Source organism: Melozone crissalis, unplaced genomic scaffold, assembly GCF_028551555.1.
Source record: "Melozone crissalis strain CALT ecotype California unplaced genomic scaffold, PUWL_Pcris_2 ptg000018l_1, whole genome shotgun sequence".
Classification (NCBI taxonomy): Eukaryota; Metazoa; Chordata; class Aves; order Passeriformes; family Passerellidae; genus Melozone; species Melozone crissalis.
In genome coordinates this window covers 6,857,032-6,881,605 of record NW_026535796.1, presented here as the reverse complement: position 1 = coordinate 6,881,605, position 24,574 = coordinate 6,857,032, and the positions used below count along the sequence as shown (strand labels likewise).

At 37.2% G+C, this 24,574-nt stretch overlaps 1 protein-coding gene across 1 annotated transcript in view; it reads right to left on the bottom strand.

Moving 5' to 3' along the window:
- The window catches only part of INSC (INSC spindle orientation adaptor protein), a 63,363-nt gene extending 41,675 nt beyond the window's left edge, over positions 1-21,688 (bottom strand). Inside the window, exons 1-6 of the mRNA XM_054276131.1 lie at positions 21,632-21,688; positions 13,314-13,659; positions 12,756-12,808; positions 11,052-11,175; positions 8,760-8,873; positions 3,501-3,626 (exon numbers count right to left, since the gene is read on the bottom strand). Coding sequence (XP_054132106.1) covers positions 3,501-3,626; positions 8,760-8,873; positions 11,052-11,175; positions 12,756-12,808; positions 13,314-13,658 — 762 coding nt within the window. The 5' untranslated portion in view covers position 13,659; positions 21,632-21,688. The remainder of the gene's footprint in view (positions 1-3,500; positions 3,627-8,759; positions 8,874-11,051; positions 11,176-12,755; positions 12,809-13,313; positions 13,660-21,631) is intronic.
- Between the last annotated feature and the right edge of the window lie 2,886 nt (positions 21,689-24,574).

The window sequence follows — 24,574 nt, the reverse complement described above, 5'->3', positions numbered from 1 at the left end:
TCATCCTGGTTTTGTGGTAGTTAACCCTTGATCCAGGTCCCAGCTAAGCAGCATTTTTTTAATGTGATAACATTTCACATGCACAGTAAAAAAATGCAGTACATTGCACTGTTTGCTATTTATTTCTGAACCAGCTCTGCAGTTCTTTTATTGCAGCAGGAAGTTTATTGCCACAGAAGCCTCAGTGAAAGACCACACAGCTGGGCTTCAGGAGGGCAAAAATTAGAAAGCCATGCCTTTTAGTACCACCAACAACAACTTTTGTACAGACAGCCCTGAAATAAAGAAACTGCTACAGATTTTAGACTTTAATGAGGCTGCAAGTCACCAAATGTGTGGGAGAACCTTTGCCCAGACAGCTCTGCAAAACAAGGACCTAATGTATGCTCACAGGGGTAAGGCCTGAAGAATTGCTTTAGAAAAAAAATCTATTTAAACACAAATCCCATTTCCAGGCAAGGTTGCTCCATGTTGAAAACCAGATCTGTTAGATTTTCTGTGTGTCTTCATAACAAAAGCATTACTTGAAATGCAGTTACTCCTAATGCAATTTGCAGGATATACATCACCAAGATCACAATTTTTACTTTTTCTGAACCTTAAGTGTCACTAAATACACACAATAATCAATCCTAACTCTGTGCCTCCAACTCTCCTTGCTATATGGAGGTGAATTATGTTTGCAAAACATATTCGTGAAGGCTCAGATATTCTTTTCTCCAGAACCCCTAACAAATCTAGAGAAACAATCTCCTGCTACATCCCTGCATTTCTGTCCTAAACCTCAGAGCAGGACACAGCACCAGGTCTGTCTGCATGTGCAGCACTAACATTGTTCTTCAGTTTCAGTCATGCTCAGCTCTCCCAAACTCCTTTCAGTTCAGGGTTTAGGGATTTTATCTATTTTCTCTATTCCCAACTACCTGTAATACTTATTGTGTCTGTATAAACCCTGGAATGCCCGGATCAAGAAAAACCAACTTTTCTGGTGCAGTGAGCTTTCCCCTAAAAATGCTTGAGTGCCACAAGACACAGATGACAAAGTTCTCTTGGGTACAGGGACAAACAGCTACAGGAATAATATGTTCTGGTTGCTTTTCCAGGGTCTCACCACTCCACTCCAAAGTAGGAAGGTCTGACCAAATAATGATCTCAAATCTGCTGGCATCACACTGGACTACAAAATTAAAGTGTATCAAACAACCAGACACCCACAAGCAGGTTGAAGCACCTTGAAGCACAAAATTTACCACTTGTTGAGCACAGCTTACAGAGAACATTTATTTATGCAGTCCTCCGGCACACAATGAAACTATTTCTTCACCATTTTTCTACTTTAATTGCCTAATTTGTCACTCTTGAGTTCCTGGAGCTCTGCACTTCAATGTATAGCAAAGAGTACTAGTATATTATCAAAATTCAGTAAAGTATTTGCAAGTGAAATAATTGCTCCAAAATCCCATTGTGACCAAGTGATTTTACATCACTGTCCACAGACCCAACTAGATTCACTGAAAAGAGGAAAAGCTAATCATTGCAGCAACTATCTTATCGCTGCAATTATAGCAAAGACCAGCTTGTTTACCAAGCTGATAAAAAGGTGATAATGGCTTTTTCCAGTCTGATGTATTTATACATGTGTCACTGGGAAGAACAAGAATGGGTTTTTTTTTAATTGAAAGAAATGCTTTTTTTATTAACATAGGCAATTTTCTAAATCTTTAGAAATGTGCACTGAATTGGCAAGATCAAAGAGCATTGGATAAATAAATAATATTCCTGATGTCTTTAGTAATTAAGCACTGCAATTACTGCAGAAAGAGTACCACCCCCTTTCAGTTCACCTTTCAGATAAGTGTTTCATAAGAAATTACAGCACTTGCTGCTTTCTTTTAAATGGTCTTTTAAACACTACAATGGCTGTGCAATCTAATTTAAAAAATACAGGGGGGAAGGCTTGCATAGGGGTTTTTTTTGTTTCTTTTAATCTTGATTTGCCTAATCTGAATTGCTCAGTATCCAAATTTGGGTTTTTTTAAGTGAGGTTTCTGTCATTAAAAGCCCAGTTCAAATTGCACTGATATTTTAATGCACTAGGTGGCATAATGATATTCATACTAGAGAAATTAAATAATTCACCAGCACCCAGATACTTTGTTGGATAAAAGAAGCCACCTTTTCTGGCACATAAGAAGTCCTGTGTTAACTTCTGTAATTATAGGATTGCTAATACTTTTAACTCTCTTTTGTGTTCTTCAGAAGAGTACTTCAAATTTTGAAAGAAAAAACTATTCATATTTAAAGATGATGACTTAAGAATCGAAAGCTCTTGAAGGGGGTAAACCTTTTAAACCCTGCTCCAATCCTGATTGTGATCGAGTTTACCCTGAACAATTTTATTTGTGGCCAACTTTAAAGCAGATCAAAGAAACATGAGCTTGAGAGTGTTCACTTTTTCAGGCACTCCTGTTCCATCAGCTTTGATATGGGCACGTTAAACACGTGTTGATGATGCCAGGAATTGGACCTGGTGACTTGAATCAATCTTTTTCATTTCTACCTCTATTAACTCCACCATTATAATGGACATAATGAAAGACACTTTCAGACTGATTCTGGTGTTAGTCTGAACCAGCATGATGTCAAAAAAAAAATTAAGCCATCCTCATTTACTGTAAAATCAGACTTGCTTTTTGCTGCAGGTGTTCTGTCACAGTTTACTTGAATTCAGGGAAGTAAATTACAAGATATGTCAGTGTAAAGGGACAGTGAAATCATTTATCATTAACTTCAAGAGGCCATTTTTCAGCTGAGGAAGATGACTCTTTTATGAAATACAAAAGATGAGATCATGATTTAGTGACCAGAAGTGTTCCTTTTCCAAAACATAGCAGTACATAGAGAATGTGAGAAAGGAAAGGAGCCTAAGTTGATATAATTTTCTCTGGATAATGTTTTGATGTTGGCCATTGCAGTTAAAAGTGGCTTTTATGAAAGCTGCTGCTGATTAGCAGACACATTTTTTGATTGACTAATGATTGTATCTATCTCACTTCTTTCTGTACATCTACAGCTCTCACAAGCTGCAGCACTGCCACAAGCAGGAGCCCTATCAGACCACCAGGAAAGGATTTAAAGAGGTATAAAGCCTTCTGTATTTTAAGGATGATTTGAAACAGTGGAGTTTCTAAACACTTTAGAAACTCCAGAAAACATAACTTCCCTAGTTTTTGTTCTCCTTTTTTGATGCAGTTGCTAACATGTTTACCTGTTTTACAAAATTATCCCCACTTATAAAGCCAATTTGTGCAAAGATTATAGGATAATGCTATTGCTGAGATTAATTTTTTGAAGACTGAAGATGTGTTCAGCACAGAAAAGGTGTGTATAGTATGGAACACCAGTATCAAACACCACCAAATCATCAGTTTCTGCAAGAGATTAAAGACAGGGCTTCTCTATTTTATGACAGAGTCAGTAAGGAACCCTGAAGCTCCTACCTTTTCCAGCTGGTGCATCCCTTCCTCTACACAGCAAATTGATGCCAGCGTTCTCAGGGTCTGGGGATAAAGGCACCTGAAACAATCCTGGCGACAGATCTTGAAGAGAACAACAACACCTCCTTCCTGCAGGGGAAAAACAGCCATCAGGACAGTAGCACTAGAGGTTTCCCTAGTGCTTAATCAAGGTTGGGATGGGGAGCAGATTCCTTTATTATTTTATCCAAAATAGCTATCAGAATAACATCAACAAAGAGGGTGTTAAGCTCACACAGAGAACTCAAGTGGATTAATGCTTGTACACTAAGTGATGAAAAAGTAATACAACCTCAGCAGGAGGTGTGCTTAAGTGATTGACTCCTACCAGTTACAAGCTCCATTTAAATTAAACCTGACACTCCTGCAAAAATTACAAAGAACCATCAATAGGTGGCAATTAGAGTAACATTTAACTGACCCTTCAGCCATATTATTAGTATAAAACAGGTTTTTGTTGCCATATATTTCCTGTTCCTCTACATTTCTGAGCGCCACAAAAAATTTAATTAATACTAAATTTATGAACAGGAAGGTCATATGTTTGAAGAGGTACTGAAAAGCAGGTGGAAATAGTTGTCAAATTCTAAACAGATAGAATCCAAATATTCATCCTCTTAGAAATAAAATCTGCATTCCTAAAATTTTTCTTTAAATACTACAGTGGCTAGGACTTGAGTACATATTGGAGTAGCTATCCCTAATTAATTTCCAACACAACTTGTAAATATAAGTTTCAGCAAATTTCATATAACAAATATAAATATATAAATAAATACCAACAATGTTGCACTTTGTGTGGTGGGGTTTTTAAAATTATTTTTCATTTCAAAATATTGTGCTATCAGGTAGACTACATATGTCTTTTATGATGTAGGATCAAAGCACTTTTATGATGAGGATGAAAGCACTTAAATTACTGATGACAAATGAAAGAGCTCAGCCTAGTGCTCAGATTACAGCAGTAAATTAAAAATAGTTGAAATCATGGACCAAGTGAAAAGTACATCCTTTTTTTAAGCCTGTTTCATTAGACTCTGTTTAAAAATATTTTTAGATTCACAGAAATAATCTATTTTTTCCTCAGCCATTTTCTCCTCAACCATTATTTGAAAGCTCAACAGGTTATACTGACTTAAAACCCTGGGCTACAATTTAGCCTTCATTCATTTTCAGAATTCTATATTTTTGTACCAGTTTTGCTTGAATACAGTAGAGAATAATAGAGGAAGCAAAGCCCTCTGTTCAGTTTAACAAAAAATTTATACCAAGTCATATAGAATTAGACAAAATTAACTCTTCAACATATTTTCCAGAAAGAAATTTTATATCATATCTTTGCACAAATATATGGAATTTCTGTGGCATCAGTGAAAACAATAGCCTCACTGAAATTTTTTAGGAGTAAAACTTATTCCTGGAATTGTAAGAAGCATTCATGTGTCTGTTATTTTATATCTTATACTGCTATATAAAGCCTAATAGAGAAAGATATTTCTGAGCCTTTAAATTAAAAAAGAGGCTGTACACTAACAAAAAAGTTTCAGTCATACTTTACCTTCCACAAAAGGATACTGATATTTCACACAAGCATTAATTAAATTATCTATTTAAAATATAAGGAAAAATATTAGAAAAATATTTATGTCAGTCCTAAACCAAAGGTAACAGTTTTGTTGGGATCTTTGCTTAAATTTCATTATCAATTTGAATTTTCCCGCAGTTCAATTGAATCAGGGATGATCTGATTCTCTGCTTCGACCATAATAAGCAGAAGTTTGTGGATAAATCTAGTAATGATCAAGTGATGTTGGCACATTGCTTTAAGCCTTTTCTATGCCAAATGGGTGCCCTGATTTTGTTTTTGATGGACAGGAAGTGATTTATTACTGCATTTGTCAGGAGGAGATCTGTACTCTTTATTTTGTGCCACATGTGCCATCACTAAGCTGTAAAATACTGACCGTGAGTAATGAACTGAGAGATGTGTAAGTGAAATATTGGATGGGTGGCAAATACTGAGCCTGATTCCATGGCTTGTCAAAACCAGTCCCTTCACTGGGAGCAGAGCATTTCTCAGAATTTATTCACCTTTTTCAAGATTCATCCCCTGTATCTTTTGTAATGATGCCAAACTATTCCATCTGACAGAGACATAGACAAACTGGTCCAGTAGGTAAACATTCAGAGGAAGAGAGGGACACTTGCTTTAACATGTGATGAACTACTTCTCTCCTATATTGTATTAACAGGAATTCAACTTTGTGGGAGGCTTTTCAGAAGGGCTAGTTTTAGGTAATGAAATCACCTGAAATACAATCACCAAAACTGTGTGGATTGAGTGAATAAAGAGGGGAAGCAAAAAGACAGCTAATTCTAAGGTGGAATATTTTGTGGTTTCAGCCTGAAATGACAACAGGTGCAGTAAATACCCATCAAGGCTTTGACATTTATAATTATCTGACAGATGACCTCCAAAGAGATCTTCATAGTAAACAGATGCTAGAAAAGGAACTGGCATATAAAGAAGGTAAGGAAAGATGCATTAGAAGCTTCTCAGAGCAAATGATCTGCTGTACAGACATAAGGAATTCCAATAGTCAAGTATTCTCCAGGGGGGCTGTTATGAGGTATGAATATCTTCATTTTTGTTTCTTTCTCTTTTATAAGCCCTATTATCGCAGCCCTCCGTTCAGTACAGTTGGAATTGGACTCTATCATCAGTAAAATGTTTCTGGGTTTTTTTTAATATTTTCTTTATCACTCCATGACCTATTTATTGTAACTTGTAAACAGATTTTTACAAATCCTTCTGCTTGTTACAAATCCAAATCTATTTATAGCCCATTTGCCCCAAGTAATGCCAATTTTCTTATCTTGTCCATGCTACTACTCATTTTTGTTAGAGACCTTAGGTTTGATGTCTCTGACAGCTAGTGAGAACTACTACTGGCTGCCAGGGTGAGTCAGCAACATGAGTTTTTCACAGCAGATTGCAAAGTTACATGCTAAAAAAGAAAGTGTCAAAGAATGCCTGTAGGTGGAATAGAATTATGGGTGATGCTTCATCATAGAGCATTTTATTTTTTTTAATTTCTGCAAAATATTAGCAGGGGATGGGGGAGAAGGAGAGAAATGACTGAAACCTTTACCAGACTGTAAAATGAGAGACCAGCTCCCGTAATATTGTAGCTTTACAACACTATCTTGGTTCTTTTTTTTTTTTTTGCATCTCCAAGATTGGTGTGCTTTAGGGTTGTACCTTATAGCTTGGGACTGGAAAAAACCTAACAGCAGTGTTCCACAAGATCACACTTTGTAATGGAGAGTAAGACTTCAAGGTTACATGGAAAAATTTTTGAAATTCTCTTTCACGGTAAACAAATAATCTCTGGCTAGTTTTTATCAAGGATACTATGGCAGCTCTTGAGGGAAATATGGATTCAATAGAAGCTTTTGAGATCTTTGCATGATTTCAATCCTTTTTCACCCTCAGAATGACTGAGGACAATTTCAGATTTTGTTGTTGTTGTTGTTTATTTTTTGTCTGGAAATCACCCTGAATTTTTACTGTTATAGCTAACTTGAGCCAGTGCCCCTCTCTCCCTTTCTGCTTCAGAGATTGTGAAACCTGCCACAAGTGAAACTTGAATGACAGCACAAGCAACATTTATGTGCTATTTGGTCAAAAACTGGAAACTCCAAAAAGCCTGCTCACAATAAATAAAAGCATATTTTATTCACATTGGGAGCTTTTGGAAAGGTGCAAGTTAACCTCCAAAGCAAGCAAAGCTCAGTGCTGTTAAGTTTCTTTGTCTGAACAGAGCTCTGTTACCCATTTGAAATTGTGGTCTGTTACAGTTCCTCTGCCCCCTTGGTCACTGATGCAGGGAACTGAGGCAGTGCAGAGGGGGAAGGATAATGGTCAGCCTGGACAAATGCATTTCCCAGTGCACAGGGCAGGCAGAGGCACAGCACAGAGGATGCAATCACTGCTGTCACTTGTAGCCAAACACCACTGAGGGTTCTTTGCATAGGGGATGCATTTCCTCAGTTGTAAACCTGTGACACACCCAAATTTTAGCAATATATTATCTAATGATTTATGAAAGGTCAGACTTCACTTCTACTAAGTTAAACTCTTATGGAAGCCATAAAATTACAAAAAGCCCAAGCCCAATTTTCTTTACTTTGTTAATTCTGCACTACTCAATACTCAGCATTTTAACATTGTTTTTGGGTACCACTGAGTGGAGCTCAAATACCAATTTAGAAAAAACTAAACCTCTCAGGCTGTTGACATAATCCACTACAGGTTTCCAAGTCTGACTTGTTCTCAGCCTTCGGAACAGAGTACCTTTTATGGTGTAAATAGCCATCTAAGGGTACATCAGAAGTAATTAAATGCTGCTGTCTAACCCTACCTCTGAGTGGGACAAGGAACTGGCACAACAGTAGCTGGGGGAGGGAGGTTTTCCTCTTTCTGCATGCCCTGTGGTTGTGATTATCCTATCCTCAACAGGACACCATGTCCCACCATTCTCACTTCTTCAAGATCCAAGTGTCCTCAAAGGTGCAAACTCTGCAGGGATTTCCAGTATCATGGATCTTGACAGAATGACTCATTTATACCAAAAGTTAGCACCAGCTACTCAGCAAATGAGAACACACACTGACAGAAGGAACTGCCATGATGGGTCTTTTACAAAAGAATAATAATTAATGCAAAGTATTAAAAAATTTACATCTTTAGTAATATCTTCAGCCTCCCCTACACACAGCTGAGGAGGTCTTGCTGTTTCTCTGCACAGTCTGACACAGTCCATTGTAAAGTTTCTCTCCATTTCCATGGCTGGTAGTTAAAAAGTACTGTCAGGAGAGACACTACAAAAGTTCCCAAAACTATGGAATGATAATACCTCAGATGGCACAAAGACAACTGCAACTGAAGCAATACTGAGAAGCCTGTTGGAGCTGACCATCCTATTGAAGCTGCTTGAACAGGTATTGGGCATTATTAAATTAAAAATTGGGGAGGATGTGGCCCTCTTGAGAAAAAACTCTCTAATGCCATAGTTGGGGTGGTAAACTCTGTAGAGTATGACTTGCAAAAGCACCACAAGAAGAGAAAAATGCAGTTTCTCTGAATAAATTTTGTTTCTCTTTAGTGGAATGAGTTTCTTGTATTGCCAGTCTGCTTTGGTTACTCCATGGATCCCTTACCTTGGCTATGATGCGGCAGAGGTGAGCTCCTTCCTGGGCAAGGCTGAACAAACTGCTGATGGCTGACTCTGTCACGTACAGGCTGCCCGAGAGCTCTATCTGCCTCAGCAGGTTCTGGGGAATACAGGACAAAAAAGTGGGGCAGTCAGACTGACAACACACATTTATCACTGCATTTGAGTACACAAAACCAAGGACAGGGATATTTAAAAATAAATATTAACAGAGCAAGACAATGGGTATGTGCACAAGAACAAGCTGTATGGAACACTCCAGCTATTTAGTACATATTAAAAATATTTAGTTATTGTGTTTGGTTCTGGGATTGAATCAGAATTTTCAGATGGCAACTAATTTAGTTTGTGTAGAAGCTGAATCATATGGTGATGCAAGATTTCCACCTTATTTATAAGGAATATTGCTACACTCTGTCTTACACTACCTTCTAAGGGTCTGCTTTCATCACTACTCTAAGTCAAAACATCACTGACAAATAGACATTCTTAAAAAGAAATATAGTCTATTTCTCCAACGTTAAAAAAAATTAAATATTTTTTAATCTTTGTAAAAAATTGTCTTGCTTTTGCATTTGTGTCAATGCAGCTTAGAGAAGCACAGCTGTGAAAAGAACATGAAGTCCATTTCATTTTATGTTTCTGGAAAAAGACATAGAATCACTAGAGTAATTTAATTCTATTTCCTAGGAGGAAGAAGGTAAGCATTTTTGTATTTAATCCAACTTTGAAAGAAATGCAAGGAAGTATCCCATGTTTTACAGTGTTATTTATACAAAATTCAATTACCTTGCCTTTAAGAGGCTCTGTTCTTCCACCTTTAGCATTAGAAAAATGCTCCATAATATTGCATTAGAAAAATGCTCCATAAAAGACATAGCTTAAGAGTTCAAAATTTGATATGAACCTATCCTGAATTAAATCCTGATACACTGATTAGAAAAAAGGCTCTTTACACAATTTAAGCTGAAATCTCTCACACAGACACTGAGTCTGCTTCAGAGCAGCAAACGATCCCCAGACATTGAGGTTTTATGACAGAAGCGGGCACACAGCCTGACTGAATGTCTCAGAAAACTGTTCATAAAAAAAATTTTATTAATGAGTTCTATATCCTTCAGTCACACAAATACACATAAGATGAGGTGGCGTCAATAATTCCACTCCCTTAAAAGAAGAAGGGAGAAGGATTTCAGGTGTGTCAGTAGGTGCCAATGTGCCCAAAGGCAGAAATATCCGCAGGGAATAACTTCTCTTCAGACTGAAATAATAAACATCTTAACAATGCTTACCTACTCACTGAATTTGAAATATGCAAAGTTATTTACACACTTCAACTCATACATTTCATGGAGTTCTCATAAATCCCAACCAAAGAGCATTAGGAGGTAGCTGGTTAGTTTGACTGTAATTCTGCAAATATATTTGGGATAGTCTCACCTCCTAGTAATAACCCTTTAAAACTAGAAGGGATTTTTCTGAAACCACCACAACTTCTTTTTTGCCATCTTAGCACATCAGAGTATGCCAGAGTTTAACCAATAGCATGCATTAATTTAGTTTTGTCGCTGTAATAAATACTTTTTAACTAGTTGTGTTCACTAAATTTCTCCTTTCTTCTTTTTCTGCTGCAACACAAAATTTCAGCACAAAACCACCTCTAAAACATGGACAAGTTATTTAGTAGAGTTATATGGGGAAGGGGAAGGGGAAGGGTCAAAATAGGTTGGCTAGACTTGCAAATTGCAATTATTTCAATAATGACCTAATGGAAAAAAAATAATGCATTTGCAGCCTCAGAGTAATTACTCAGTGTATTTCACAGATTCAGAATCACAAAATGGGTAAGGCTGGAAGGGACAATCAGAAGTCATCATTTAGATGCTTTGAAAGAAAGAGACATCAGGAAAAACAAATAACATGGTGAGCCAAGAGATCATTTTGTTTGGGATTTGAGGTTATTGGAGAATTTGAGAATGTGAACACCTAAATCTCATTGCAACATATTTGAGTTCTTGATCATAAATTTGTTGAAAATTGAGAGCTGTAATTCTAATCCTCGTCTTAATCACAGAATTATAGAATGGCTTGAGTGAGAAGGGGCCTCTAAAATAATTTTGTTGCCATCTCTGCTATGAGCAGAGACCCCTTCCACTAGATCAGGTTTCTCAGATGTCCCATCCAACCCAGCCTTGGATCCTTAATGGATTGTTGCCCTCAAGATCCAACAATTCTGGAAGATCTTTTTGGTTTGGAACTTTTTAAACTAAAAACTAACCTGTGCCTCTTGTGTTAAAACCAGCTCTATCAACTGGCCAAAATATTGGGCCACAGTCGTGAGTGTTTCGTTAACACAAGATTTCATGGACTTCAGTATCTCTTCATCTTCAGTCTGTAAGCACCTGAAAAGAAAGAGATGGGAAAGGGATGAAGGAAAAAAAGATGAAAAAGATGATTATCAGAGGTGAGCCCCTTGTTAATCACAGTATATAACTGGAATTCAGCTGTTCACAAGGATGTTGACTTTAATCAAAGCTTTGTCTACAGAGTAAATACACCATGAAAGGATGGACACTACTGAATAATTTTGAGATTCCAATTTACCTCACAGACTGCAGGCAAATTTTGCTGCAGATGCTGTGTGTTTATACAGTGCAGCACTGCTCTTTGCCTCTTATGCTGATAATTTCACTCTTGGATGCCTCCATTTCAACTGCTGCTGTGCCTACCCACCCATTTTTCATAATCAATATATCAGTTATTTTTGTTTCTTTACCTTCTTTGTCATAGTTTAACGATAGCAGGATAAGGATGAAGCAAGAAATGTGTGCCCTGATGAGTTAAACAGTATAATCAAAAATAAAATTTGGGCCTGTCTACAGAAAGATACATAAAGCACCTTTACAGAATTAGAACAGTTATCCTGTAGCCAGTGATGTTTGGCTGTAATTGAAGAAATTTGATAAAGATGGAAAACTTTAAACAATTCAAATGAAATAAATACTTCCTCACAGAAACACATTCATTTATATTGTCAAAACATCTTCCACTCAGGCAGGCCACTGTGATGGAAGATATAGTTTGGGTGATCAGCCTCTACCTGCACACAGGTTACATTTTCAGCTCTACCTGTCTGTCAGACACCTATATCAGTTTTTTGTCAAAAAAAGACAAGAAGGAAGAGGTCTGATTTAGGGCAGACACTTAGATTGGAGATCATTATTAAATCCATGTGTCTTATAGTAAAATATAAAACACAAATGTGAGCGCTGTGGGTTTGGCACAAAGCAATACTGCTACAAAAAATGTTATTTCCTGATAATTAGATGGTGCTTTTTCCCTGATGATATCCCCAAAACAGAATGACTTGCATAATGTTTAAAGCAAACCAAAAAAGAGTGATTGAATTGTGCTGGAGGAAATGGGTAACACATGCTAGAAAGCGGAAATAGCATGAGAAGAATTACAGAGATTTTTATTTTCCAGTCTCAGTATTATAGAGTGCAGGAAGATGAGTAAATCTACAACTACAATTTAAAGGAATGTGTATTTGCTTTGGTTTGATTTACAATACATGCATATGTTCATACAGGAACACGTAGTACAAGTCTCAAAATCCAAGTTTTCACACCAGCTGAAATCCTGACTCCACAGAACTAGAAGGGAACTTTGTCACCAATATCTGTCACAGCCAGACTTTCTCTCTTGATGTCTAAAAGTCCTGAAAAATCCACTTGTGTGTAACTTTGTGTCTATATCAGAGTCTTTGTGCAACAGCAGATCCCATCTTTCATTAGGATGCAGTTTAGGTAAAAGCAACTCACTTCATCCACCAGAAATTAACATTTAGAAAGACTTGCAGAGTTACAGCAGCCTAGTTCAAACAATTGAGGGGGTGCCTATGGCTTTGTGCTGCTCATCATAAGTTCTACAACATAATAAACCAGCAAAATTAATATTTCAACAACAAAATTTAAGTTACCTTTCTGTGAATGCTGTAAATTCTGAACACTTGTCTATTAAGAGTTTTTCAAGCTGCAGAGAGAGCAAGAGAAAATGGTTTTAAATTTAAATCTGTATACATAATTGCTTTACAGAAATAAATAATCCTTGTTTGTTAATTGAAAACGCTCTCAAAAGATATTTCATATGAGCACCCTTCATCTACTTTTCTGAATAAAACTGGTAGAGATAAAACTGAGGTTTACAAAAAAAAAAGTAGCATTTTCCACATTTTAAATGCAAAGGAACTCACAGATGGGGTGTCAAAATACTGTAGTTCTGTAGTCCTCGAAAGCAAAACATTTTTTCCATGTGATTTGTCAACATTATTAACATTCAGAATAGCCTTTGATAAAATAGGACCCAAAGTAAGTCAAGAAGACTTCCATTGCTGAAAAGGGATTGGAAAGTCTTAAACAAGGGACCAGCATCAGTATGTAAGAATTTCTTAAAGATTGTTTAAAGCAAGTTTTAATTATAACAATAGAATAAAAATTCAATAAGCGAGAGAAACGCATCAGGTAAGGCATCCTCTCACCTGGTGCATTTCTTCTGAAGAGCTCCTGATGGAGGTGTTGTACTCGTTTATCATGGAGTGCACGTGGCAGTTGACTCTCACTGTCATGCTGTGGACCCTCTGCCACCTGTTCTTCTCCAGCTTCTGAGCAATCCTGGTCAGCTCAGTGCTGATGATCCAAGCTCTCTTCAGCAGGAGCTGCAAGTTATCACAAGTGCTGTACTGTGAGGAGAGGATGAGTTCATTTTGTTCATCCTTCTCAATGCTGATGGGCTTGGACTGGAGAATGCACATACATTCACAGTCTGTCATCAGCTTCAGGTCCTCCATCCATCGCTGAACGGAGTCCACCTGGATTAGGTGCATGCTGGAAGGCAGAGAAAGAGAAGGAAGAATGAGGTAAAGCAAAACAACCTTAGAATAACCACCAGCAGCACCATACAGCTGCACCAGCTCCTAGGCTGCAATTGATTGACCAAAGGCAAATAATTGAACAAGAAATTTGCTTGCAGTAAGTAACACAGTGACACATTTAGCTCTTTATCCCAAAAGCGAGTTCTGGATTCCTAATCACTTTTATGCCACACACCCCACTATAAAATTATGTTTGAGAAATCAGTGGATATTAGAGATAAATAAAAAGAATTTTTGATAATTTTTTTTAAGAAATTGTTTCTTGTGTGTTCAGAGTTTTATATGGGAGAAGGGGCAAAGTCAAGAATGTGTTTGCTTGTTGTTTATGGGACTGTCAGGTTCTCCTAGACACTTGGCCTATCAAGTGCTTAAAATAAAATTCTACCTTGCAGCACCTCTCCAAAGTCCTTCCAAACTTATGCAGCCAAAGCAAGACAGTGAACAATACTGCAATATCTGTTCCATGTCATAATCCCTGCAGCTAGGGCTGGATTCTACTCCCTGATCAGACTTTTCCCTCCCCCCTTATTTCTCACTGTTCCCTATACAATTTGCACACTGATTTCCAAAGCACGTTTTTACAACAAATATGATGTGAACCAGCAAGGCTGAAAAGCTCCTTGACGAGTGTCCCCTGACACAAGGGCAGTGAGCCTGCATTTTGTGCCCTTGCACCCTTCAGCCAGTAAAATGTGGTACCTGGGGCAGAAGTTGCACTGATTCAGAGCCCATTTTTTGAGGGATCAAAAATTTCATAGAGTCTTGAGATGAAGATGCCTATTTTTTTCTTATAAGGCACCCTAATAAAAATATCTTAATCCTCACCCCAACCATACTAAAATTTTCCAAAGAATTGAAAATAAAAGCTAAAGAAGAGATTAGACTAAGTAAAGGAAGAGAAAATGGATTTAACTATTTTTTCAAACTTCTATTGGTATCCTACAGTTAATATGACAGATTAGTAATAGTAGATTGTTGTCTACTTTCTGGATATATGTGCAGATTTTATGATACTATGCCAGAAAGGACAGAAAGAAAGTCCCTATTCTTTTAATTCAGATACTGATTTATTGCAACTCAGCAGTAACATTCTGTGCTGTTGTATAAAGCCTTACTGCTAGAATAAAATCCGCAATCACATTAGCTAGCTAAGGAGGACCAGGTGGAAGCCTTTTTCAAATCTTGTGCTTCCATTTATACCATGAGCATCAGCTGAACTCCAGAAATTTCCTGCCAGATCACTCCAGTAATATTCCATAAATAAACAAAATGTATTTACATATACAGGAAAAGGAGGCTCACCTCAAGTATCATTTCATGTAAATTGACAGCAAACAAGATACAAGAGATCAGTTTCATTGATTCAATCTCCCTTTTCACAATATATGATGAAACTACTTTTAATTTTGAACTTTACAAGCTACTGCTATTTAAGGTCTTTATTTCACTCAGCTCTGAATATTGTGTAATTGCATTTCATGATCGATTGAGGCCCACTTTCTCTTTGGTATGTGTAGTCTCCTTATTGCCTTTTTGGATCTGAAGCAAGGTTTCCTAATAAACAAAAACAACAACTTTAGAAGTTTGAGACCATGATTTATAACAATGTGCATAGTTTGCATGCAGAACAGGATAAACTCATTTGACACAGAGTAATGTATCTTTCATTTCCAAAGTGCACTGTGATGATTAATTAAATTTCTGTTTAGTAAGTAGAAATAAACTTCTACATTATAAATTCACATGGACAAAAAACTAGAATAGAAGTTAGTGAGGAAAAAAAAAACAAAAAAAACCAACAAGAAAAAAAAAGTAATTCATATTTCCTTTAGTCCCAAAAAGCAGCCATTCTTCACTCTAAGGAGGAGACAAAGAGAAAATAAGATTTGCAGAATGAAAAAAAAAAAAAAAAAAAAAAGCATGGATGTTAGAGAAACTCTCCTTGTTTGCTTCTGTTCCTACTAATTGCCACAAGTTTAATTGTAGAATGTAGGATATTTTTTAAATTGAAACTTAATATTCCTTAACTGACAAGAGCAGAAAATGATACCATTCATCTCCTTCTAGAGGACCATAGAAAACTCTCCCTGCTTACTGTTAGCTTTTCTGATACATTGTCCTTTAAATTAGACACACATCATTATCACTCAAATGAAATACATAAATTATTCACCTTCATCCAAATCTCACTGTATGTAGAGAAAATCATCTTAGGCATTCTGCAGATGAATTTGTATATTCATTTTTACATATTAAAATGAAGAAAGCAAAAAAGTGTGATCATCCCTAATTAGCTGTTAAGAATCATATTCCAGATGGCATTTACAGAGCTCAAAAAACAAGCTGGAAATTTCCATTTTGTCTCCCCATTACTGAAGAGAAAAACCTACGCCTACAAAATAAAAACAACCATAATGGTTCAGACAAAAAAAACCAAATAAACTCTGTTTAGCCCATTATCCTGGTCCCAACATGCCCATTAGGAGATGCATAAGGAAAGATTATAAGAAGTGTGGCAAGAGCTGAGCAACCCCTCCTTCCCATCTTCTGGCAATTAGTGGTTTAGGAACTTCCTCAGCCAGAAGTTGTGTCTGAGTAGGATGTTTTTACAATTCATGAAACAAAAGTTGCCATTAATCCCTTTTTGAACTCAGTTAAACTTTTGGCCTTTGCAACATCTAGTGGCAGTGTCTCACATTGTTTATTTTTTTGTATGAAAAAGTGTTTCTTATTGTTTATTTTAAACTTGCTACCAGGAGATATGAACCCAAACACTTTAGTTGCTATATTCTAAGAGATAGAGTAAATGAAATGCTGGTTCTGTATTCACCCTCTTCATGCAATTCATTATTTTCTTTGCTCTGCCCTATCTTCTCTAGGTTATTTAATTTCCATGGTATAGAAACTCAGTCTATCTAGTCTGTCCCCCTATAAGACAGTATTCCAGCCCTCTGATCATTCCTTACTCTTCCCACTTTTTCCCAGTTTCCCTATGTCCCAAGATGTAATGGGGAAAACAGGACACAATATACAAGATTCAGGTAAATTTATGCATTTGAAACACATTTTCTTTAAAATCCCCATTTTCCAACAATTCTTAAAATATTTTTTTTTGTTGAAGTGTTTTTCAAAGAGCTGTTTCATCTTTACATTTCTGAAAATACACTTATTTTGATTTCAGAATCTCTTTCACATGTGATAATAAATAATGTATTCACTATACATGTGAAGAAAAAAATTGTGCTTCAGTTCCCTTTACCTCCTCACATGTACTACTTTATGGTCATTAGCTGATTTCTTCTATTTTACAGTTTCATATTGTCCTACTTTTATAGCTATTTTTGCAGATATTAAATACATTGAACAAGATTTCCTCAACCATAAGAGACCTTACTTGTGTGATTTCTCTAATTTAGCAAAAGTATCTTGTTAACTGGCTAAGACCCTGATTTTTATAGAATCATAGAATTATTTAGGTTGGAAAAGACTTCTAACACCATCAGGCCCAACCATTAACCCAGCACTGCCGGGTCCATCACTTAATCCTGTCTTTAAGTACCATTTCTACACAGCCTTTAAACACCTCCAAGGATAGTGACACAAGCACTTCCACGGGGAGTCCATTCCAGTGCTTGACAACACTTCCTGTGAAGAAATTTTCCCTAATTTTCAATCTAAACCTCCCCTGGGTTACTTTGGGGGCATTTCTTCTTGTCCTATCACAGGTTGTTTGGGAGAAGAGATCAGCCCCCACCTTGCTCCATCCTTCTTTCAGGCAATAATAAAAAGAGATCTGTTAATCCTCAGCCTCCTTCTCTCCAGGCTGAACACCCCCAGCTCTCTCAGCTGCTCCTCACAGGACTTGTGCTCCAGACCCTTCCCCAGCTCTGTTGCTCTTCTCTGGACTCTCTCCAGCCCCTCAATGTCTGTCTTGCAGTGACGAGCACTGCACTCAAGCACTGCAGAGCTGGACACAGCACTCGAGGTGTGGCATCACCAGTGCCCAGCACAGGGTGCTGCCACACACAATATTCATCCAAGCCATGCACAGCCAGATTCTCCAGCTGAATGCTGTAGGAAACAGTCTCAAAGTCTTTCCTGCAGTCCAGGCAGACGGACAACAGCTACAGCTTTTCCCTCATCCTCTAAGTGGGTCACCTTGTCAGAGGAGGTCAGGTTGGTCAAGCAGGACCTGCCTTTTCTGAAGCCTTGTCTGATCCCCTGGTTTTCCAGATGCGCTTCACGATGGCACCCAGGATGACCTCTCCATGGCCTTCCCTGGCTCTGAGGTGAGGCTCACAGGCCTGTAGCTCCCTGGATGCACCTTGGGGCTCTTCTGGAAGACAGGTGTCACACAGGCTAAAAAGCAGCCCCCTGGGACCTCTCTATACAGGGAGGTGTGCTGGTAAATGATGGAAAGTTGCCCACTGAGCACTTCTACCAGGACCCTCAGCATCCTTTGGTAGACCCCATCCATCCTGTAGACTTTTGTCATCATTTCCCCTTGGAATATGGAGGCTTCATTCTGTTTCCTGCCCATCTTCCATCTCAGGGGGCTGAGAAGCTGCAGAACAGCTGCTCTTACTATGAAAGACTGAAGCAAGAAGGCATTGGATGTCCTGAGCCTTTTCTCATCCTCTGTCACCATATTTCCCCCCCATATCCAGGAAAGAAGGAGGTCCCCCTTGGCCTCCCTTTTGATGCCAACGTATTTATAGAAACATTCTCTTATTGTTTTTTATAGAAATAGCCAGATTAATTCTGGTTTTTCTAATTTTCTGCCTGCATAACCCCATGGCATCCTTGTAGCTCACACAAGTGGCCCTCCTTTTTCTCCAAAGGTGATAAACTTGCCCTTTTTTTCCTGAATTCCTGCCAAGGCTCTCTGTTTAGCCAGGCCAGACTTCTTCCCTGCCGGCTCATCTTTTGGCAGCACATGGGCCCAGCCTGCTCCTGTGCCTTTAGGATTTCCTTCTTGAAAGGGAGATGTATAGATGCATTGATGGATAGTAGCTACCCACTAGTTAAAATTACTGAATTTTGGATGCTGTGGCATATTGACAAAAAAAGCAATTTATCTAGACTCTACATTATAAAGGCAGCATTTAATATAAAAACAGTTGTAAAAATAATTCAGTGCAAAAAGAAAATTCAAGAGAAAGTCTCCAACATTCCTTAAAAGTCGTTCTGTTTTAATTGAGGTTGTAAAGTATTTGACACAGTTTTCAAGAGCACTCAACTGAACTTGACTAAGAAGCAATTTGAATACTCAGAATTCTAGTGTGCTTTCCAAAAAACATAGTCTTTAAAAAATTGTGTCATTTGGAAAAAATCCTCTGGTGTCACTGGCTGAGGCCAGCTTAGAGCAAAAACCCATTAGAAGTGTATTACTTCAAAAGATGTTTGAACCTTGTTTAATATAGATGTTTCTGCACTACATAACACATTGCAGATAAATTTCTTCCCGGGTAAAGACATTAAAAAAATACTCTTATTTTAAATATCTAAGAAGTGACATATGATATTCAAAGTTCTCTTACCAGCATTTCTCTCCCCCCCCCTCTGTTTGGCTTTTTTTTTTTTTGCTATTTTCTATCATCTCTTAAGTAGTTTGTTAACTAACAAATCAAGATTTTTAGGATAGACAAGGTGGATTGATATCAAAATGATTGATCTCTCTCACGTTGGTGTTACATGAATACAAAAGTCAAGAGTTAATGACTAGATCATTTGTTTAAAATTTCCATCTTGAAGCTCTTTACCACCATTTTACTGGCAGCACACACACTTCTGTTTTAAATTGCAAATGTTATCATGAAAAAGAATTATACCTCCAATTTAGCACTGAGTTTCACTAAGTGCAAAAGTTTCATGTTTTATAACATTGTGTCGAAGTTGGAGCTGATCAATTCACGTGAATAATTCCAGTGGTCGTATTTATAAAGTGTAGAGACTTCTGCTCAGTCAAATTATGTTTCCAAGGCTTCTTAGCCTTTTTATCCATTTTCACCTAATATGACAGATTTATTACCAATCCTAATGATAGCATTCAGTACTGCTTCCAGATAAGCCTATGGTGAAAGTCAATGCCAAATCTTACAACTGTGTGCAAATTTATTGTTCTAATTAGTGGTAGGTAATTAATTGGCAACAAACAACTTACCGAATGAATTTCACCCTCTCTTTGAACATAAATAATCTCTAATTTTTTTCTAATTCATCTTTTCAGAATTATTCATGGGTATGCAATATAGCCAGGGCCAATTTCCACATCAATAGAATGGCCAGCAGAACTCAACTCTCAGTGGAAGGAGAGAGTGAAGAGCCATAGAGACAGTGTTCCTTTTTCTTCAATTGCTTCACGTGATATTAATCACATAAAAGAGCCATGTAGATACACAATATTGTATTTGCACTGATTTGGGCAAAATTTTGTAGAACTAGCTGGAGAGATAGCTTAAAACACACAGAGTAGCTTTAAGGTAGATAAGAATCAGATTCCTGGTTTTTAAGTGAGTGCACTTACTGTGTAGATCATTCCTAAGGTAATAGAATCCTACAGATATTTAGGTTTTGTACTCAATGCAGCAAGATAAAAGTACAGCCAGATGGTTTGCAGGGTATTCTTTTTTTTTTCCTCTTAATTTTTCCTACTTCTTTTCCAATAGGACACCAGCAATCCAACCTCACTGTGACAAAAGGTGACTTTAGTATGAATTATTTAAACCTTTAGAACACAATGATAAAAGCTAGTTTCTAGGTTTTAAAAAAGTTAAGAGGCTATATTAAAAGGGTTATTTTAATTAGCCTCAATGATTACTCAAAACTGTTACAGTTTCCAAAATCTGACAACTTCCCCAATTTAGTCAGTATAACGAATAATGCAAAATTACTCAAAGATCACCACTGTAGAAAAGTCTATAAGGAAAGTAAAAACACAGTTATCACTCGTAATAAGTAAGGTACGATGTGTGAACTTAGAGTTGTTCCATCAGGACTCTTTAAAGGCCATATAAATAATTTAGTGTTAAATGCTGCACCAGTGTTCTCCTCAGATCCCTACATTTTTCTGAGAAATCCTCACTGTAAGTTGTCCCTCTAAAGCTGTCTGGAAATATTATACCAGTCCAGAATTGCTGACACACTGCAGAACTTAAGGAAGTCACTCTATAAAATCACAGCCTAGCTAAGCTGGCTGATTAGCTCATGTAAAGTCTAGGATAAAATTATGTACTAATTTTCTGTCCATGGGAATACTTAAATAGGTCCAGTCCTATCCAACCTCCATCAGCTGAAGGGATACTAAGGCAATGTTCAAGCAGGTTTTGAGGAGTTTTACTTCCTGCCTGGCACATTGAATTGCTAAAACAGTAGTTATCTTGACAAACACATAAGCCATTGAGCTCACAGAAGTTAAAGACCACAGTAAAAGAATATAATTTCCTGAGAGGAAGGAGGAAAATTCAAAAAAGCCCCACTATCAACAAGTTAATGGCATTATAAAGCTGTTAATTGGCCTCTTTTCAGGCAAAGCTGAACAAAGAACATTATATTATTGTCACAATGTTTACCATCCAAATGTTTGTTGAATTTATATTCATATAGTATCATTAATTCATACTAAAAATGAATATTATTGCTTTTCCAGTGTTGTTACAAGATAGTAAACCAAAGAAAGCTGTCAAAACCACTAAGATTGTGTACCACCCTGTGATATTTGCATATTCAGGTTTAACAAACTGTTATGGACTCAAATCAGACTTAATGAGCTTTGATCCAACTTAAGGAATCTACCAGACTTAAAAAAGGGCAATTTTAACCAGTGTAAAATTTGAACATGAGGGATGGGTCAAAAAAAATCTGCTGATGATATTGGTTCAATGATATAGATTTGTGAAGGATATTGGTTCTTTTATTCTTGTTACCTGATGATTTGGAGCTGTTCTCCTGTGCACAGACAAAAGTAGTGCTGAAGATGAAGGATTCCATGACTCAATCTCTTTGCAAATGATAGCCTGGGTCTTGCAAAAAAGTGCAGCAATTATAGTTTTACTGAGAGATGAGACAGCAGAGCTGAGTGAGCTTAGCTTTGTGTACAATGGCAGAATCCGTGACTTTTGACTTCATTTAGCCCAAAGTAAGAGGAATGTGCCTCATGGAACATTGCATGACAAATCTTCTCAGAACTTCCTTGCAGATTCATCCAGGAGTTTAAAATCTGACACGGTGACTGAAGCATGATGATAATCCTGAAGGGATGTTGACATCAAGCACACGTTTAAATTGCAGATTCCTGAGTACACACACAGTTCTCACTCCCATAATTACCAGGGCATGTTTCCTGTGTTGTGAAGGAGAAAAGTGAACAAGGCCAGCAACAGGAGAGAATGTGCTCAAGAGAGCTCACCCTGGCTCACTGCTTCCCAATGCTCAGGCTACACTTGTAATTGAAGGGGACAATATTCCTCATGGCCTTATAAGATTATGCTACAAGAGAGAGACACCTGGCAGGGAGGGAGAGCTAGAAATGAAAGTGAAAAGGAGAAAAACAACACTGGACATAATTTGGGGCCACAGGCAGTGGAAGTGCTCAGACACAATCACAAGCAATGACTAATTTGGAGACTAACACAAGAGTCCATGAAAATAGCACTAGTGCCTCGTTGAACATTGTTTTTTTCTTCCTCCAAATCTGCCTTAATTTGTAGCTTAATAACAAACACTACAGCTCTCTGTGCCTTATTCAAAGGAGTTATGACATGCATTATGAGCAGCAGCATTAGCCTTTCACCTTCTACTATTTACTCATTTAAGGTCCTAACCCTTCTGATTAAGTAAAGCCTGGATTACTTAATGAAGGGAGCAACAAGCATTTTACAGGGAGCTATGAGATCAGTATCACTCAGGAGACTAGAGAAATTTGGAGACCCTTGTTCACATCTATTACACAGCAGCTCCAGCAAAAACTGTCAAAAAAAAAGGTGAGAAAAGGACAGTCTGATGTTAGCTTTTCTAAGATTCCCATCAGAATATTCAACAGACAAATTTAAAAGATTAAAAGTAGCAACACAGTGTCACAAATACCAGAATGAGAAGGCAAAAATACTTTAGGTGGTCTCATTCAAATAAGAAAGCAGTTTCCAATCAAACAAATTCAACATTTGTGCACAGGTTTATATGTTTCTGTAGAAGTCAGAAGATGGAAAAGGAAATCTATGCATTAAACCTACACATCTGACGCTAGAAGCAACCAGATCAGATGACTTGTTCATAAATGGCTTAAAAATCACTCTAAAATTAATTTAGAGGGCTCAAATATGTTCTATTAAATGGTTATTCTAGAATCACAGTGGAAGTTTGGTTGGAAGCTTCTGATTTTTAATCTGAATTTCTTAAAAGCCAATTCATTTCCATTTGGTTTCATCTTTCCTTTTAAACAAGATTTTATCTTTGAATGCATTTCTAGAAAGCAAACACATGTTCCCAGCTTCTAATTTGCAACACTTGACAAGCAAAATTCTTCAGATTCCTTTTATGAAACTATGTCTTTTCCAGACCCCAGCTTTGAATAAATTTGTAGTTACTGTAAAATTAATTTTTTACTGAAAGACTTGGTGTCATGCTGGATAGAAAACAAAGTCTAACAGTAATTTTGAGTGATATTAGTATGACCTTATCTCCACTAGAAATCTTATTTCACACAGCCTAGGAGTGAGCCTCCTGCTTTCACCACCGCATCTTACTGGCAAAGCCAGTCACAGTCATCTTAATCAGCCAGCATACATAGGTTCTCCTCCTATTTTTTTTCCATAGAATAAACTACAGGTTGTTGCAGACTTTCTTGTCCCCAACCCCCAAATGCATAACATTGATATTTCAATTACTGCCCCCTTTTCTTCAATACTTCAAGTTCACTTCTAATTGTGTACATTCAAAAGTACCCTTTGTCATTACCCCTTTGTCTAATCACTAATTTTATGTACTTTATAGTAAAAATCATGTATAGAATCACTGAACTTCCTTTGTTCAGAGGGCAAGGGATAAATTAATTTTGTTTGCCCTAGAGAATGATAGATTATTCATTATTGTGCATCTTTGGCAGGTCCATGTATTGGCATCTCATCTCCTGTTTTATTCCAAACCTTCAACTACTCCTTAGTAGAAGGTCTTCATTTTGCTTTCCAATTAAATCTTATTCCACCCTTTCACTTCTTAGACACAAAAATTTTATGTTGCTATTTTACACTTGGAGTCACTACCAAATTTTTTCAGTAAGTTCAGCAGCTTAAATAGAGTAATTTTCCTACCTCTTGTATATTCTGTTTTGCTTCTATCTCAGATGCATTCCCTTCTCTTTCCATTCCCATTGCAGAGTCAAAACTAGGTGGTAAATGTTCCTGGATGCTTTCATTTTCCTTTGTGCAGGTGTTGAACCTAGGAAAGCCAGGCTAACTGAAGGTTTAAATGCAATCAAAGCAAGTTCAATAATTACAAAAAACAGGAAAAGCCAAACTCACACGGTATCTCCATTGCAAGCCACCTCTTGAAGCAGCAAAGACTCAGGCTATACTATCACTTTATCCACCATGCTTTGCCTGTGATGGCATTGTATTTATCATAAAATATTTCAGGCAAAAATGTTTTCACAATATAGTCCAGTATTTTTCAACTGAAAATTCTGAGCCACCTTGCTATAAAGCATATTTCTGTGGAACAGCTGAAATGTAATAGAGTATTGGCTTCTGGGTGATAATCATGGATACCTGAGGATTGTAACATAAGCAGCAAGTGTGAAAATTAAGAAATGTAGTGCCAACATTCCTTAAAACTGAAATTAAATTCCTCCTCTGTCTTCAGTGGACTTTGGA